The 18,116-nt window shown below is 37.4% G+C and overlaps 4 protein-coding genes across 8 annotated transcripts in view; 2 read left to right on the top strand and 2 right to left on the bottom strand.

The window, feature by feature from the left end:
• LOC110990009 (attractin-like) overlaps window positions 1-6,386 on the top strand; it is a 29,782-nt gene extending 23,396 nt beyond the window's left edge. The window contains exons 22-24 of one of the 3 annotated variants that reach the window (XM_022254762.2): window positions 442-582; window positions 2,709-2,813; window positions 3,447-6,386. In XM_022254762.2, coding sequence (XP_022110454.2) covers window positions 442-582; window positions 2,709-2,813; window positions 3,447-3,821 — 621 coding nt within the window. In that variant the 3' untranslated portion in view covers window positions 3,822-6,386. Of the gene's footprint in view, window positions 1-441; window positions 583-1,359; window positions 1,495-2,708; window positions 2,814-3,446 lie in introns of all 3 variants that reach the window. The other 2 variants (XM_022254763.2, XM_022254761.2) reach the window with 2 other exon arrangements.
• On the bottom strand, window positions 6,023-10,042 carry LOC110990013 (uncharacterized). Its single transcript, XM_022254769.2, has 4 exons — window positions 9,895-10,042; window positions 8,917-9,138; window positions 7,899-8,174; window positions 6,023-7,580 (listed from the first exon to the last, which is right to left on the bottom strand). The coding sequence occupies exons 2-4, from the start codon at window positions 9,079-9,081 to the stop codon at window positions 7,539-7,541; spliced, it is 483 nt and encodes a 160-aa protein (XP_022110461.1). The 5' UTR covers window positions 9,082-9,138; window positions 9,895-10,042; the 3' UTR covers window positions 6,023-7,538.
• Window positions 10,043-10,110: 68 nt separating this feature from the next.
• On the top strand, window positions 10,111-16,413 carry LOC110990011 (uncharacterized). Of its 3 annotated transcripts, none has more exons than XM_087145055.1 (4): window positions 10,111-10,183; window positions 11,882-12,034; window positions 12,609-12,778; window positions 12,972-16,413. In XM_087145055.1, the coding sequence occupies exons 2-4, from the start codon at window positions 11,887-11,889 to the stop codon at window positions 14,169-14,171; spliced, it is 1,518 nt and encodes a 505-aa protein (XP_087001181.1). In that variant the 5' UTR covers window positions 10,111-10,183; window positions 11,882-11,886; the 3' UTR covers window positions 14,172-16,413. The 3 variants fall into 3 exon arrangements, with proteins under 3 accessions (XP_087001181.1, XP_022110459.1, XP_022110457.1); XM_022254767.2 differs by having other exon boundaries at window positions 10,159-10,320; window positions 13,416-16,413; XM_022254765.2 differs by having other exon boundaries at window positions 10,161-10,320.
• On the bottom strand, window positions 14,997-18,036 carry LOC110990012 (oxaloacetate tautomerase fahd2, mitochondrial-like). Its single transcript, XM_022254768.2, has 6 exons — window positions 17,680-18,036; window positions 16,999-17,275; window positions 16,704-16,866; window positions 16,373-16,481; window positions 16,064-16,154; window positions 14,997-15,847 (listed from the first exon to the last, which is right to left on the bottom strand). The coding sequence occupies exons 1-6, from the start codon at window positions 17,982-17,984 to the stop codon at window positions 15,785-15,787; spliced, it is 1,008 nt and encodes a 335-aa protein (XP_022110460.1). The 5' UTR covers window positions 17,985-18,036; the 3' UTR covers window positions 14,997-15,784.
• Window positions 18,037-18,116: the final 80 nt, after the last annotated feature.

Here is an 18,116-nt window from a genome sequence, read left to right on the forward strand (position 1 = left end):
ACTAAAATTACTTTTGCAGCCTGCAGCTTCCGTGTCAAAGTGTACAGTTTTCCTGATGATGCTAGTTCCAGTCAGTTTCCTACATGCATGCATATTCACGATTATTTGTTATCAAGCAAAATGTATTAAAGGTATGAGTTTCTTTTCACAGAAGTTTCACATCAGTTTTATAAATGTTACTTCAAGGAGACATCAGTGAGAGCCAGTAATTCTATGAACGATTCTAACAAATGTATACAGTCTTTGACTTCTTTACAGGTGCATCTGGATGTTTGCTTTCAGAGTTGAAGAGATTAGGCTCATTTGTCTAATGAATACATGTATTTAGTATCAGTGTGTCAGATAAATCATTCTGTCAAGTGGTTTATTTGTTTCTTAACATGTCTTTTAACAAGCATATTTCTCCCATAACACAAGTCGCAACATAACCAAACTTTGCAGGTGTCAGTTCAGCAACGACTCTTTCTTTTGAATCTGCTGGAGTTTCTTGTGGTCTTCTTCAGCTGCTTTCTATCATTTCTTCTCTTCTTCGTGGTTGGTTGGAAAGTCAAACAACGATGGGACAGTTTTCGTCGTCAACAGGTAACACAAAGATGAAGTCCGTCCAGGTGACCAGCCCTTACACTGTCTCCCTCACCACCCTTCTGTTATGCAGGCATAGTATCTAACTTGGTGTTCCGGTTGGCGAATTAATTTGATTTGTGTTTCTATTTCTAGTGTTGGTGTGCATTGTGGTGACTGGAATGCTAATTGCACAGGTTTATGTTCAATCTCAGTGTTGACATGTCAAAATTAATCTTGTTCGGTTTCTCTGGTTTTGTTCTTGTAAATGTTTGTAAGTGGCTGCAAATATTTTGTGGCTATATTTTTCATGCAGTAAGATAGAATTCCTTTTCCTCATCTGTTGGTCAGGATTATATCCAAAATATGTAAATATTTACAATTTGGCAGCAATTGCAACTGAGAGCTGCAACTCTGAAATGTGCCTTATTTTGTGGTAATTTTATCTCATCCCTATTTCTGTATTTTTCCAGAGAAAGTTAGCAGTGTTGATGTTTGGCATGTCCGTTATCATTAGGATGCCTGTTGTAATGCATGGAGGTCTAATCAAATGTTTTGTGTCTCTTTTCCCCTCTCTTTCTCTCCCACTCAATCTGTGTACTTCCCTTCCTTGTCTAACCCATCTGTCGTATGTCCAATGATTCCTCTCTATCCTGTGTCCTTTATTTTTGTCCAATCATTGTCGCCATCTTCCTATTTTTTCCCCTTTCTATTTCATATATCTGCCTTGTTGCCCCTCCCCCTTTCAATCTTTATTCATTCCATTCCTTTGCCTTGTTTTCTGCTTGGTCGCCTTAGATAACATCCTATCAGCGTTCATTTGACCTTGTGACTGTGCTTGTGTCATTCTTTGTGTGTTTTTTCGTAATCATCATACTTTTTGGAACTTTCCTGAAACTGAAAGACTACTGGGATCGGTATCACCGAAGAAGGGTAAGCAGTAGTGGTCATTGTAGTTGTTTAGTTGTGGTTGAATCATCGATAGTTTTTGCGTCAAAATCACGACATGAAATCATGCACCGATGTTCAAGTTGATATTCAGTCATGGATCATTTTGTATTTTTGTGATCTCTGAAGCATATGATCATTCATTTTGACTAAGACATAAAACTGTGTTTTGCTCCTCATCATTCTGAAGTAGCAGTTTGTATCTTGAGAACTTTGCTCTAATTATTTCCTGTCTTTGAATACTGCAAATTGGCAATTCACAGATTCTTTCAACAAATGTGCACTGCCATTAAAGTCATCACCTCCAGAACAACCAACCTGTTTCATTGTTTATTAAAGCAGTCATCCCCAGATATGTTTGGATCAATGATTGAATTCATCGTGAATAAGAGTGCTGCTTTATTGAACATTTTTAGACTGATTTAATTACGGTTCAGTAAAAGGTAGGTTTAAAGTATAATAGCTTTCACCCAGTTCATTCTGTTCTCCACTTGCCCACAAATACCACTGCATTAAGTTTGTCTAATCTCTCAACTGTGCTACTTTGAATGAGGATTTTGTCTTTCAAACAGACTGGTTTCAGTAATTTGGGGTTGTAATGTGTGTCTGTAATCTACAGACTACATGTAGTTTTGTATGACGGTCTGCATCTTGTGTGCTAGTTCTTCAATCTGTCACTTGTCACAGCATGCTAGTTTGTCTGTGTAATATGCATTTACTGTCATCAGTGTACTCATCAAGCAGTTTCTATTCTTTGGTTATGATGTGTAGTGCATGGATCATTTTCAAATCATTTTTCATAAAGTTCAGAAAACTGAAAAGGCTAGAGGGTTCAGGGAGAATGCTCTCTTTTAAGAGCTTTCATCGGCAGGATTATAAATTGTAAACTCTACATTACGTGAAATAATTGTATGATGAAAATGTTGAATACTGTAGAACAGATGCCAGGAATATACTTGTAGTGTTCAGAACTATTTAGGTTGCATACTGCAGTCATTAAGTGGAATGATTAATCCTTGTGATGTTACGTGATTCAGTTTAATACACGTATTTGTGTGGCCAGCTCCTTGAGTAGCAAAAATCCAGTTTGTTCAAATTGGAAGGAAAAGAACCGAAAATGATAAGGTCAATAGATGCTGGCTAGTCAAGGCATTGGCTCATAATGATGATTATCATTACTGGTTATTCTATTTCCTCAGAATCGTGCGGTCGAGTTGGCTGTAATGGCAAGACGTCCTTTTGCAACTGTGAATCTTGTGATTGAAAATACTGTGCCACCAGACATTGTTGTTGGAACAAAGAAAGTAAGTTATCAGATGTTTGCATTATAGTGTGCTTTTATGTGTACAGTCGAACACGAATAACACGAGCATGCTTGAGACAAGATCGTGCTTAAGACGAGAGCATATTTCTTCAGTCCCGTTCAAAATGTACACATTCCTATGAGAGAAAACTTTCTTAATACGAGCTATGCTAAGACCCAAACACGGACAAGACAAGCCCTTTTGCCTAACTGACAGTGTCAAAAACCATTGTCCATGGCATTTTTAATAAGAGTACAATTGAAAAGCGTCTTCAAAAACTTAATCCCAGTAAGTAATTCCAAAAATGCTAATCCGTTCAGCAATTTGCGTATTTGTTAATTCAGTTTTTATAAATAATTAAAGAACATGGATTCAAACAAAAAAGAAAAACACAAACATTCAAGGTTTGGAAAGACTCCTCATAAGAATCTAAAAAACAGGAGTGGCCCAAGAAAAGCTTCATGTAACTGCAGCAGAAGTGTAGCGAAAACGCTTTCCAGCTTTCATCAAACACTGCCATGAAAATGATCCATTGATTTCACAGTTTTTGTCAGGAGAATCCATGTATAAATAAATCCAAAAGATATATCCAACTTCTACTTTTCTCTCTTTTATTGTTTTTCCTTCTTCTAGAAACACCCTCTTGCTATCTCCACAGCGAACTGCTCTGATAACAAGGCACAAGTAGCCACTATTTTTATGCAAATGCCCATGCCAGATGATGGCAAGGTTCCTTTTGGTCAGTCAAGGTTTTGTTTGGCATCAGCTCTTGTCCAAATCAAAGCAAAGAAAGGAGAACGGCGTAATAGCCATCAGAAGGCAGAGATACCAGAACCAAGATCAGAAGGCAATCTGAATAATGCATGTAGCACTCTAAATCCACTGCATGATAACCATGATTCTACAGAGACTGCTCAGAGAGAACTAGTTGACTGTCCAACAAGGCCAGCATTGCATGTAATCCAAAACCATTTCCCAGCATCATATGATAATGCAGCTATGGTATAAACTGTGCTTGCCTTGTAAAAGACTGGTAGACTCTCAGTACATCAAGTTGTCAATTTTGTGCACAAACAAATCATTTTATTTCTCTCTTGAAGGATTATAGTAATGCTTACTGTAGCAAGAAAATGCAATTGCATTATGTTAAGCTTAAAAATTGATTTAGTTTCTGTTGTACGGGAGTCTACCTGACCTGTCTTAGCAACCGTGTGAAATTTTCCTCTTAGTAACAAAAAATTCTATTTTCTATAAATGATTTTTAAGATTTTTAAATTGTTAAATGAGAGCTTTTGTAGTGATATGAAATCAGTAAACCTTTCAATCCAGACATGGATAAACAAACATTGACACGGACCTTGTGAAGCGCATGTTCATGTACTCACTTCTCCACCAATTTTTCAAGCAATTTGGTTTTTGTATAATTCATCTAAATTGCATTAATAATGTAACAGATCATATGTACTTAAACCAGCAGCTCATGAATATGGAACCTGACTTGTTTTAAAGCCTTCTTGCAGATACAGTGATACTATTGATTGCCTAATTTGCCAAATTTTGGAACTTTATAAAAACAGAACCCACAAGTTTCGTAACAGTCAAATATTTGTATTGCATGTAGACAGATTTGTATCCATCACAGAAGAGTTTAGAAAAATTATCTAAAGTGATTTTTAAGACACACGTGAAAGTGATTAAACAGCTCTTGAGCACTTGTGGTGTATGTGATCTTCATGTATCCTTAACTAAGGACAGAATTTTCAGAAAGCACTTGTTAAATTTTGAAAGTAGTGTCTGAATTTTGGGTTGAATTAGGTGAGATGTACATGGGTGGTAATACATGTATCATTGATGTACATGTACAGGTTTAATACCACTCAAAATCCAAAATTCAAACCGTCAAATCCAAAACCTCCAAATTTTCCTATTGAGTTAACTACAGCAAATGGGATGTTGTGTGCAGTGAAACAGGTAGTTGTCATTTTGTTGTGTGTGCATTTCTGGCTTGTTACTGAATAGAATTATGTCCATAGGAAGTCATTGTTACACTGCTGCTTTGTCTAAGCTGGATCTGAAACCACAATTATCTATGTTGACATGCACATACATGGTACAGGCAAAGCATGTTCATAAATCAATCTTTGGAGGGTTGGGCCTTTAACACAGAGAGGATCAATATAGATACGGGTTACGAATCTAGTGAATTATTGCTAAATGTCGTGAACTTTCCTGTGGGAATATTCGAGTATGAAGTAGATAGTAGCACCATTAACTTAGAAAAGAAGTTTTGATTCAGAGATGCTTGATATGTTAATTTAGAATTGCAAAGAGTTCGGGTTCTTTAAACCTGTGCTTTGCTTGTCATTTAAACATCAGTACTACATGTATAGTAAAGTCCTTATGAAAAGAGTATTTTTGAAGCACGTGATCTTTTGAATGGGTGGCAGTGGAATTTATGGAATTTTCAAGCTGAAAATGCTGCCAAATTCTTTAGTTTGTTAATTAGAAATTGATAAATTCTAGTATGGTACATGTAATGCAAAGTGAAAGTAACACATGGGCATGCTTAGCAAATATACATGTACATGTATGCTCTAGGTTTCATTAGAAATACATGTATTAGCAGCAACAGGTACACAGCATCTAACAATTGCGCACTTTCTTGATTCTTACATGCTTTGGATTTTGAATCAGATTTTGTCCAGTGCATTGGTTGTTTGTAGTGTACTTATTTTGTCGTGTTGTAGCACTGATTGTGTTGGATAAATATCCAGTGGAACAAATTCAATCTGTACATATAAGTAAATGGTTCAACTATTCTACTGAAAACTGCAGAACTACATGTTGAACTACATGTACGTGTACTTAAGCATTTATTAAAATGGTACCTGTAGGTGGAGTTTGGGCCAAGGTCAAATTGTCAGCAATCTTGAGAAAGTATCGGAATGTCTATAAATATTGAAAGAAATTTGTGTGAATATTATTGAAGCTGGTTAATTTTATAATTTGGGCAACAGATGTACATGTATATACATGTATAAATGGATGAGTAAAAACTGAAAGTATGAGGTAAAATTTCACTTGAGAGTGAAGATTCTGTGAAATTCCTCATGTTTAGCCACACAAATTTTCCTCAAAAACTGTTACACTGAAAAAGTGGTTGTTAATAGTGTACACTTGAAACACAAACTACAAGCTGAGAGCAGAAATCACATTACATTTTCTCCTCCGACTTTTATTCACCTGCAGAACCTCAATACAATGTATACAGTATGAATCCCTGCGCAGTGGTCTTAACAAAATACTCAGTGGAGATAAAACTTAATGCACATCATCTTCTATTACTGTGCGTTACTTTTGGTTTAGCTTTTCCTCTCACATGTATAAAGTAAATATTGAATTAGTGTAAAATCTTGATCTAAGGTGTGTTTATCATAATGGATTCATTTGTATAAGAGGCAAGAATTATTTTGTATAAATTGTGCAATTTATATGAAAAGTAAAATAAAAATTATTAGAAAGAAACTTCTGCGTATCTTTGATATGCGGAGGACTGCTTCCAACAGAACAACACTCTCTACTCTGCAGGATCTCAACAGTTTATTTCTGTGTATTACCATGACTATTATTGCAAGCCCCATGCTCTGAAACAGAGATTGGAGATGGCTTTTCTTATCTTCTTAAATTCTCCAGAACCTGCTGATGCATTTTGAAGGATGTACATGTTTAAACCAGCTACATCTTAACATTATCTACATGTACAGGTTAAAGCATACATGTGCTCACAATTAAACTTTGTTTCATGTGAACATAGTCCATTGTGTAGTAAAAAGAAACTCTTTACAACCAACTTTTAGTGTGTTTTTTTTTTTCAAAAGGCAGGATTAGAGTGGAATGTTCCCAAACAACACATGTTGAGGGATGCCGTACTATACTACAAGTCTCTAATGTTTATAGGATGTATGTTAAGTGTTGTCACACAAGTATGCAGCAACTTCCACTACAGACATCAGACAAGTTGTATCGTATGCAAAATTATGTTCATGTAGTCCACTTTGCTTGAAGATAAATTTCTTGAGTTTTACTCAGGGAAAGCAGAACAATGTGCCTGATGACATTCAGGAACAGATGCCACAGTTTCAGGTGTTCAACAAGGCAAGCAGAAATGTAATACACGTACATCATTAACTTGTAAGCAGATATGTACAAAAAATGTAAGAATACATGCACATGTATACATACCATTACATGAAACCTTTAAAAGTAAACTACACATGCCTACAGTGGGATGTTTCTCTATCAGTCTGAGCTGTCTTTTTGGATTTTCCAAATTATTACTGTCTACTTACTTGTGATGGAGAACCAACACAGAGTAGCTGATCCGTTCAAAGTTTGGATCATGAAAGAATGTACAGAAACTGCTGCATGCAGTAGAAACCAAGCTGATACCATTTATCATTTTGTGATGTCACTTGCACACTCAGGAAGTTGGGGTCTGGCAACCATGTTAAAGCTGATGAGAAACTTGTCTCTGGCACTTTATTTCATGGATTACATGTATGTTTATGTACGTGTATGTGCCGGATGGCACTTTCCACATTCATATCCAGAACTCTGTACTACTCTACACATGCTTACACATTGAATAGATATTCTTGGCAAATGTACACCTTGCTTTGGTCCAGAAGAGAATTCCAAGAATTTTGACTATCAGCAACTCCATGTTTACCTCTGAGGTGTGTCTCCCAAAGAATCGGAGTCAGAATTCTGAGCATGGGAAAGAACAGAGACCTGATGTCAAAGATTAACTCGGACCACTACTGAATTTCCTATACATGTAAGTTGCAATATCTGTGATATGTTCATTCCTGAGATTGGGTACCATATCAGTGTAGAATTATTTAGGAAATTATTGATACCTGCCAGAAATCTATAGAAGTGTTTCTACTACAAAGCATGGCACATTCACTGAAGACAAATGTCAAAGATATTTTGGGGTTAGTTTTCTGAGTGACGATTAAACAGATTTCCCACGTGTGTTGCTAAAATTTGCAAGTACTGATACTAAATCAACCCTAATCATACCTCTGATTCACCATCAGAACTCTGCCCACCAAAGCCCGAGGGTGGTGATCCTTCAGCCCCGCCCCTCCATTCATCCTCTGGGTCTCCCGTACCACCATCCACTCCCTCAAGATCACTAACTGCACCACTATCAAGACTCAAGCTATGGAGAGACGGAATGACATCATCTCCATCACCCTGTTCATCTGGTGGTGAGAAGAGTCCAAGAGCTTCTTCCTCAAGCATGTCTTCAAAACATGACTCAATAAACTCTTCTTCAAGAATCTGTTCCATAACCTGAAAGAGAAAAGGGCAAATCAAATGTAATCATCGGTCATCCTGTAGTCTAAATCATCAGATATGATTGGGATGGTTTGGAATTCAATACATATTGTGGATAGCAGAAGTTTGAATTAACTGTGCTTGCTTATGGCAAGGAAAATTTGGACAAAAGTCTCAAGCTGTTGGAAGAGGGCAGGGCTGGGCACTGAGCCATGAGGGCAGGGTCAAGGGGGTAACATTGGGTATTGGGTTGAGGGGTAATGCTGGGTACAGGAGGGAGGGGTAGGTTACGGGCCAAGGGGTATGGCAGGGTATTAAGTCAAGAGGGTGGGGCCAAGGGGGTAACACTTGAGTATTGGGTCAAGGTGTAATGCTGGGTACATGGTGGAGGAGGGAGGGCTGGGTGTTCAGTCAAGAGATGGTAGGGGCAATTAAAAAAGGTCAAGCACTGCTACCAAAAACAGGTAAAGTTTGATAAAATGGGTGGCATATGACATCTGAGATGTCTTATTCTGATTGCCGTTACACCTTAAGAAATATGTATGTACATGTATGTACTGTACCTACATGTACCTGCAGATTTATAATAGAGGGGATAAATGTGTAAGACAATAGTGGAGGGGATAAATGTAAAGACAATTGTTGCTTTTGATATGCAAGTTAATATTACAATCAGCATACAAATGAGGTACGTGTAATGTAGCTCTGGTCAAAGATAGGCTTACAGGAGATGAAATAGACATGATTGATCACCGACCTGTAAATTGACTGCATCTTCTTCTTGTGGATCTCCCATCCACATGTACTCCTCAAATGGATTATCCTGCTCACTACTTGTTGTCATGGTGATACTGTCCTTTTGTGTTTTAGTAGGATCACTTTCTGCACCACCATCACCACTCCCGGAACTTGTTTTCTCCATTAAGTGTACGGTATTCAATCACATATGGCCTTCACATTCTATCAGTGAATTCGATGACTGCATTCAACAAAATGTAATGACAAAATCAACATACATGATAAATGACAAAACATACATGATGTAGTCTCCTGTGTATGGGTCATGGCACAGTAAAGGACATGACGCATTTACGAATAAAAGTACACAACGACACCAGCAGGTTTTAATCTACTAAGTTTTATTACACAGTACTCAGATCTTAGCTTGTTCAGGAAATGTTTAATCTGTTAATAATTGCACATGCAAATTCAGTTTGGAAAATAAGGCTTGGACTTGGTTACTAGATAGACAATGTAACAAAAATATCCTGATAACCTCAGGCCACATATCCAGGCCAAGCTAAGTACATGTAGGCCCTACATGACATGACCATGGCCATGATGATGATATGGGACCTATTGTAACATGACATGAGTTGCTGTTGCCCAGCATGTTCAGGCTCTAGGCCTATACCAAGTACATGTATACTGTTTAATGCAAGATGACCATTATATCATTTTCTGAGACATGCAATGGTGCATTTATAAACAAAATCAAATTATGTCTGGATCCCTCTCAGCATCTTCAGCAAATACCATAAACAGACCTAGCTAGGCCAATATGTACCAACACACACTCAACTCCATGTCAGCCGTACGTACATGTACAACATTAAGAAACCTCTGATTCATTCTTTCAATTCATGCAACTTCATTGCATTTTAGAGCTCAGGCTTTCGGAAAATTCGCAAATTTCAACAACTCTTTAAATATGCAACAAAACTGACACATTTACCGTTCAATCAGTATTTCCTTCGATAGTTTGGGCTATAGCTTATGTATGGCGCAGTATGTGCAAAAATCCAAAATCCCCGGCCGGCTATGGCATACGCAACATCTCAATATCCAGTGTGCGTGGTTCCCTGACAATACTTATTGCATAGTGAAGTTCTAGGGGATTGACGGATTGACATGATTTGGCCGAGTACCCGACTACCGCGCTCATCTGGCATTTGTTTACAGCAGATTGTGCATTCCGTGCAGGAAGTGACTAGATACTGATTGTGCAACTACACCGCACCTCGGTAATATCTCGCGACAGCTACATGTACATGTCGCTGATCTGACATTCATGAGCAAGTTGCTGCTGTAACTTAACCTAAGTGCGTTTGATTTAGTCAAAATTGCCGTTAGATCATCGTGGAAACAAGCACGATACAGAGTAAGCTCAGACCTGACAAATGGCAGATATTTTAATTTACTGTCTGACTGTATGGTCAAAGTTGTGACTTGCAGTTTCGTATCTCGCATCGCTTTTTCCTACCTCCATGGTGATGGTATAACGTACGTTCTGTTACAGAAACCTTAGTGCACATGTATGTTCTGCCATAGACCAAGGAACATTTTACACCTTGAGACACAGTGTCTGTCATCATACTCGCAAGCTCGACAGTGATGCCCAGAGATGATGTGTTGTCTGGTACCACATATGTGCCTGCTGCAATGTACAATGTACATGTATCTCTATTTCTCTCAGACATGTCTCGGATTTTTAATCAAAATAGCTTGCTAGTATTTGAACAAATTATGGGTTTTTTAAGTTTACTAGAACTAAACCTTTTGATGATGGCATCACTTTTTAAGTTAAAAGTGTGACTAAAATCCTTTATGTATTGATATTTGAATATTACCATTTGTCACTAGTATAGCAGCAGAAAAACCGTCATCTGCAGATGAGCCGTATCAGTGTAGTTAGTCTTACATTTCTATGTACTTCACCATCATTCGTGCATACTATGAACATCATTTGACATGGTCTCATCAGCTGTGTTACTTCTGAAGAAAGAAAATTGTGCTTCTTGAATTGGGAACAAATTTGTGTGTTGAAGCTTGGGGATGGGGTTTGGAGAAAAAATTACTTCTGGTTACCATATCCTGACTTTCTTCTCTCTTTTGATTTTATTATTTTAAATTTAATTCTAAGTCACATGCATAAATTCTCATTCTTTCAAATAAATTGCCCAAAAGTAGTGATAGCCCTAAATGCAATAAGCAATCGATTTGGGTACTGTTTTTTAAACAAAACTTCCATTTCTACAAAAGAAGTTTTAAAAAGTGCTAACATCCACCGCTCGGCAAAGGAAATCAAGGTGTGTTTTTTCACCACACTGTCTTTTGTGATGTAGGGCATTTGAATAATTGAATTTAGGGTACTCCATGATAACAATAACAGGGAATTTGATCAGCCCAGTCTCATAATCTTGCTGACTTTCTAATACAGCATACAGTGGATGTACATGTACATGTCGGGTGTAATCAGACAGTCTGCATAATCTCTCGATCTTTGCGCAATTAAACGATCTCATTCCATGATTGGCCAATAAGTCTTCCTTTTCCTTCTTATTTGCAATTCAGGAAGATTGTTTGAAATGATACAAAAACATGGAAATTTAGATCTAAGCATCTACATGTAATTATGCAGAGCAGTCAGACAACCGTACAGATTGTCCTGTCGAGCCCAATGCTCAAAAACTTAACTCAGTGACCATGGAGCAATTTTCAAAGGGGGAAGTACTTACTAGTACATGTATGAGACCATCAGACATCAGCCATAAGACCGATCCATTAAGCCCTGCCCTTTTTAGGACTGGCCAAAAGTTTTGGGGGCCACGCCCTCCTAGTTGAAAAAGTGGGGATGCACTGGCCCTCTCACTTCCACCACCAGTGGTTGTTGGCATCTCATTGAACAAGCTCAAATTAAAGAGATTTTTTTTTTACCACAGGAATAATGCCTCGGCGCAAATCAGCAGGTAGTTTACAGGATGTATGTCTACGATTTATTGCCAAAAATCTACTTTACTGGACTGAACATTATGAGGAATATTACCTTGGACAAGGAGTGTATCGCTTTGTTCTTGGGCCATTTAATCAACTCAGTAAGTTGTTAAGTTGCCAATTTCACTCACAGTATTGTAAATGACATCAGCTGCACATATTTCCAACAGTTTGAATATATTATTCTTCTCTATCAATAATAGGCCCATAACAACAAGGTGCATCTGTACTTCTTTTTAGAAGGTCTTCTGATCCTCTGAAAGCAGTAGCCAAAAAAAGAGAAAACAAAAATCCAAATGAATTCAGATTCGAAATTCATGTATTTGTACTATTTTCATGGCCAAGATAGCTAAAAAAAACTGCTCTTATGTATTCATGTACTTGTAACCTACATGCAGATAAAAATCTCCCCTTTTCAGTGACTAGCGTTTCCCTACTCTTGTTTATTCCCTGCTCGATGCATTTAGGCCCTCAAAACTTCCGAAAGCTTACTTCTCAAGATATCCATTCTGCTTACATTAAGCGAAGTTCCGCTTAAAGATTTTGACTTGTTTATTCATTTATAATATTGAAGAACTCTGGAGAATAATTTTTCGTTTGGCTTATTGTAAATGTGCTTCCAAGTAAAATCTTTCTTGGCATCATTTATGAGAACCTTTAATTTAATTATTTCAGACTCTCAGCTTTCTGAAGATCTTCTGACATTTCTGGTGAAGCAGCAACAACTGAGCCGATCTGCTCTCCATCTCCTGCTGTACGGAGGTGCTCTTCAAAACTTAGATCTGAGCAGTTGTAGCCGCATTGTCAATGATGAGGTTGTAAGGATTGTAACTTCCTCATGCAAGGTGGGAAGAAAGATTCATTACCCTATGTTATAACAATACAAATGAGATGGTCCAATAATTTTCATGTCATTAATTGCTTTCCAGATGGAATTTCCATTTATATGCAAATAGTGAGGAAAGCTTGCTTACTATATGTAGGTCACAGACACACATTTCCTTTATATCTGTTGTCTTCTTTTATATTGACAAGCAGATGCTTCAGGTATTGAACTTATCATACTGCAAGCGTGTTACATCTGCAGGATTCATTGCCATAGCAACAAGCCTTCCTCAACTATCAACCTTGAATGCCACCAAGACTAACCTCCGTGGTTTAGCTGCTCAAAGTGTATTTAAGTATTGCTGTAGACTGAAGGATCTTTCACTAAAACATTGTCACATCGGTGATCAAGACATCATGGTGTTGTGTGAAGTTGCTCCTAATCAATTATCAGGCACTCAGTTAAAACGGTTGGATATTTCCTACACATTAATAACTGAGAGAGGGGTGCGTGCAATACTTCAGGGAATGCCAGAGTTGCAAATCCTACAATACCCAAGTCTCCTGACTTGCTTATTTGATAGTCATGAATCAGAAACTGGTTGCTTGGATCCTGTCTTGAAACATTCAGAATGCTTCCAACTTCGATCATTACAGTGCGAGGATTTCATGTCAGTCTGCAATGGAATGCTCCAAGCTATCCCTGACCTTTGCCCTCATGTGACCCAACTTGACCTGAGATTTGCTGGAGGCTTTGACAATGAAGGATTATTCCATCTTGCTCAACTACATAATCTTAAGGATCTCCAACTTTGCTGTGAAGAGAGTGAGAATATAACCTTCAGATGTGGCATCATGCCAGTTCTCCTAGAGATTGGCCACAACCTAAAGGTGTTATCCCTTCAAGATATTGGTGGGTTAGATCCAGCTATGGTGTGCCAACTGTGCCCAAACCTTCGAAAGCTCTTCCTTCTAATGATGAAAGAGGGTAAAGTATTCAGTTCATTAGGTGGCATTCCCAATAACAGTAAACTCCAACCCATGACAGGATTAATAGAATTAGATTTCTGGTGTCAAAATGGTGATATATCACTTTCTGAAGAAGCTTTAGGTTTGTTGTTAACAAACTGCATAGCATTAGAGTCTTTGGGATTAATAAGAATTGACACACTGACAGATAATGTTTTGCGGAGTGTCCTTAGAAAAAATAGCTTCTCCAATCTGAAACAGTTATCTGTACATGAATGTCACTGCATCACTCAGGAAACATTGAGTGAGTTACTTAGTGCCACAAGTAACCAGTTAGAGTTTGTCAAACTTATCAACTGCTTACAGATTACTCGTAAAGACTATGAGACATGGGAAAAAACCGCCAAAAGAGAGAATTTCAACATTAAGTTAGAATGGAAGTAGAAAATAAAACATGTTGACCTGTGATGTTAAGAAAAGCATTTACCATGTTTACAGTGTACTGATTGTTTTTGGAACCATTGTTTAGTGCAGTGTAAACTGAAAGTAGAAAGAGAAGTTGTGGTGTACATGTACAGATTGGATGTGCACAAGACGAATTTGGCTAAAAACAGAGTAATTCGCAATCAAGATGTAATTCATGTGGAAGATAAGGTCCCGATAAAACTTCTGTCCACATTTTACATGCTACCCTCTAGCACTGATTCGAAGTGGTCATGTTACCATGGGGCCAAAAAAAGAACCCCTGTAAAAGTGTTCACATATGCAGCGGTGTAACATTACATGTAGTTGTTTCATGCACTTTTTTAGCAGTTTAATGGATTATACATTTCCAAAAAGAATTCATTTGATTAAGAATTGATTTACCTGTGTATGGTATAGCTACATGTACATGTAACAGTTCACTAATTTTAACCAAAGTTACTTTCCCCAGATTAAGTGAATTTCAGTTAGAATATTTACCTTTCATATTTTTAATTCATAGTGTACGACTGTACATCAAAATTACAGTGAGTCTAGGCTTTACCAAGTTTCTTGGTTCGAGATACTCTAATACATTGTACCCTCAATTGTTCTGTAATAAGGTAGAAATCCATCAACAGCCGTAAAGGTTGGGTTTAAATGAATCTTTCTTTAGCCAAAGGCATTATCATGAGACAATGGAGAGTGGACAAATTGTAAAGTAGCAGTGAGCATCCCACGAATTGATTTGTTTTCCCCTTCTCCAGTCAAGGAAAGTGACATAATCAACTCGAGTGACACCAGGCATTGCTTTTTGAATCATATCAGCATGCATTTATTGATGGACCTTTATGTACATGTATTTCCAGATTTTTAATTTCAAATGTTTTATTATAGTCTTTTTAACAAAATAAAACACTGTAGTTTGCAATTTTGAAGATAATAAAGGTACATGTACTGAAAAATTTTATTAGAATATACGTAAAGATTTATACATGTAGCTACAACTGTGATGTTCCTTTAAGTAACATGCTGGCTTGTACTGCAATGTGTTTTTTTTTTAATAACAATGAAAAATGTAAACTGAGCAATGTATTTAAATCTACTAATGTCTGCAGAACAAAACAAATTGAAAACGAATGCAAGTAAACTGTATATAGTTAAACAGCTGTGTATAAAAGAGGTGGTAGTTTCAATGGATGTTCAATATTTTTACTGTAAATTTCACGCTTGCACTTGCAGCATTTGAAATCTTCAAAAACTCCGATGTTACGTCATGCACAACAGCATTGTGAAATTTAAAAAGGTACATGCAGTTTGGTTTTAAGAAAAATGCTGTGCAGTTTGGTTTTAAGAAAAATGCTGTGTTACCTTTTCTGCAGTATAACATTTGTTCTTTTTATTACTGAGATCAGTGGTAGGCAGAGCTCTAATCCAGTTAAATTTTAATAGGCTGTAAAATACACTATCACAGTTTCTTTCATTTATCCACATCCATAAGCAAATATTTGAGTGGAAATTACAATCCAAATATTCCTGTATGGGGGAGGGGTACCAACATGTAATAAGTCTCATTTCCTGTTGGCTAATGATATTTATACAATCTTGTTAGAGATGGTCCCGATTTCGTCAATTTCACATTCAACCACATCGCCTCGCTGTCACAAAAGAAAAGAAGAAAAAAAATCAATAACACTGATGGGATATTCAAATAACTATGACGAATCAGAAGAAACATCGTAGCTTAAGTTACAAATGAATCCAAGTTGACAGGTGATGAACTTGTTACTCGATATTTCAGCCTCACGAATCTGAACTAGAATCTCAAAAAGGCAGGAAATATTTCACAAAGTTAAGAAATTGAGTCATCTCACCTGGAGGTAGATTGGCTTTGGTTTTCTGAAGACACCAACACCTGATGGTGTGCCAGTCAAAATCAGATCTCCAGCTTGCAGTGTTAGGAGCCTTTGGTAAAAGAACAATACTTTTCTTTCATACTTTTCTCTGCATTGTGTTGCAAGGATCTTCGTTCTGAAATTCTAATACATCTTTTAGAAATGAAACTGATGTCTAATTCCTTGTCTGTTGCATCATCAACCAGTGCCTCATTATTATGACTGTCACCAAGATATCCAGAACCATCATAACTAACAACACACCATCAAAACCATCAAATGACATACCTAGAAATAAATGCAATGAGCTGCATTGTGTTGAACACCAACTCATTAGTGTTGCTGTCTTGTCTTATGTCACCATTCACTCTGCATCGAATCCCCAAATTATGAGGATCTGTCAAAAGAAACGAAGATTACAAAATGTCATTCTTCAGTCTGGCCGTTGACATTGTCATTCTATAGCATATTTCCCTCTGACAGAACTCAATTATTCATTCGACAATCACAATGTCATTAAAGGTCTAGTAGAAACTGAAGTTCTATTTACGGTATTTTAATCTGTGGTCTACTTTCTCAAATTTTCCCAACCAATCAAATTTCTGATTAAATTTTGTACCTGAAATCTCATCCTTGGTGACAATTGCTGGTCCGAGAGGGCAGAATGTATCCATGGTTTTACCCAGAAGCCACTGACGGCCATTCTTTTTCAGTTGCCAGTCCCTAGCACTGACATCATGAGCTACTGTGTACCCAATCACATGATCCATGGCATTTGACTCCTGATAAGAAAAGATGATAAAGACAGTGAAACACTGAAGACGACAGCCTGTGAAAATGTACTGACTAATGGGTAAGAACACTACTCATTGTAAAATATAAGAATAATTTGCCAGTCATTAGATTACATGTACCTTGATATTTTTGCCATTTTTTCCAATAACAATGACAAGTTCCACCTCCCAATCAAGTTCATCAGTGACATCTGGATAAATGATGTCATCTCCTGAAGCCACAATGGAACTCGCAAACTTACTGAAGAATATTGGCTCTGTTGGAATGGGAACCTTCTGCTCAATGCAATGTTCTCGGTAATTCATTCCGACACAGAGAACTTTATCACAGTCATTAATGGGAGCTCGTAGGTTTACTTCTGTTCTTTTAAGGACATGTTTGCCTGACAAGACCACTCTGTGCAGTGAATAAAAAGTACATAAAATTTAAGGAAAAAATTGAAAAAGCTGTCTCAATGAACTATCTACCTTTTCTGCTAATTTCATGTCAAGAATGTAACAGAAGTATTCTACCCCTAAAACAATACATCCCAAGAGGCACCTGTTCTGAAAACTATCTCAGAAGTTAACCAGTCCTTTTTACTAGCACACATGGATAGCCTGAGCAAGCATGAGTGTTTCGGGGACTTCTAACATTTCACCATGTCCATTTTTATCTGGTTACTTCAAACTTATATATATATAGAATAGATACAATGTTTAATTAAGAGCCAGTTGGCCTATAATTTATAAACAGTAAAGATATAAAGCAAGGCTGGAAACAGCCCAAAAATAAATTCAATCGTGCAAATTTCAACTTACTGTTTAGCTGCATCTAACATGATCTGTCCTTCTTTTACAAAATTCTTCATGTTACTTGGAATGTTTGGGTCTCCCGCACAGAGATCTACAATATCTCCCCCTTGTCCAAGCTCCACGCCTACACCGGCCCTTCCCGCATATTGGAATTGCACCAGTCGCATGCTGTACTGTTTTGACGTAGTGAAATATCTTTTATTTTGACAGCTCGTCTGTGCCCTCAAAAGCGTCGATATCGCGCCAAACTTTTCAATCCGTTTGGCGGATAAATGCAGAGCGAATATGATGCACTTAGGCAGCCGATTCATGCACGCCTCAAAATGGGGAGTACTTGCGCGTGTAAGATGGAGGAGATATGTTTCATACCGCTGCCCTGGGAAAACGAGTCCCTGGTCTTTAAAGTCGTGTTTCCTATGTCTTTAACGGTCATTCGATAAAGC

The sequence above is a fragment of the Acanthaster planci genome, linkage group LG13 (assembly GCF_054643075.1).
Source record: "Acanthaster planci isolate LZ-2023a linkage group LG13, COTS_SCS, whole genome shotgun sequence".
In the NCBI taxonomy this organism is placed as follows: domain Eukaryota; kingdom Metazoa; phylum Echinodermata; class Asteroidea; order Valvatida; family Acanthasteridae; genus Acanthaster; species Acanthaster planci.

Bases quoted from the DNA above. Each gene is read 5' to 3' on its own strand.
- LOC110990013 (XM_022254769.2), bottom strand. From the start codon at position 9,081: ATGGAGAAAACAAGTTCCGGGAGTGGTGATGGTGGTGCAGAAAGTGAT. The intron at 8,175-8,916 runs GTCGGTGATCAA...TTTCTCTTTCAG, and splicing joins AAGATGCAGTCAATTTACAG to GTTATGGAACAGATTCTTGA. The intron at 7,581-7,898 runs GTATGATTAGGG...TCCCATGCTCAG, and splicing joins GTTCTGATGGTGAATCAGAG to AATTCTGACTCCGATTCTTT.
- LOC110990011 (XM_087145055.1), top strand. From the start codon at position 11,887: ATGCCTCGGCGCAAATCAGCAGGTAGTTTACAGGATGTATGTCTACGA. The intron at 12,035-12,608 runs GTAAGTTGTTAA...TAATTATTTCAG, and splicing joins TGGGCCATTTAATCAACTCA to ACTCTCAGCTTTCTGAAGAT. The intron at 12,779-12,971 runs GTGGGAAGAAAG...ATTGACAAGCAG, and splicing joins TTGTAACTTCCTCATGCAAG to ATGCTTCAGGTATTGAACTT.
- LOC110990012 (XM_022254768.2), bottom strand. From the start codon at position 17,984: ATGAATCGGCTGCCTAAGTGCATCATATTCGCTCTGCATTTATCCGCC. The intron at 17,276-17,679 runs GTAAGTTGAAAT...TTCACTGCACAG, and splicing joins ATGTTAGATGCAGCTAAACA to AGTGGTCTTGTCAGGCAAAC. The intron at 15,848-16,063 runs GTGAGATGACTC...CTTTTGTGACAG, and splicing joins CAAAGCCAATCTACCTCCAG to CGAGGCGATGTGGTTGAATG.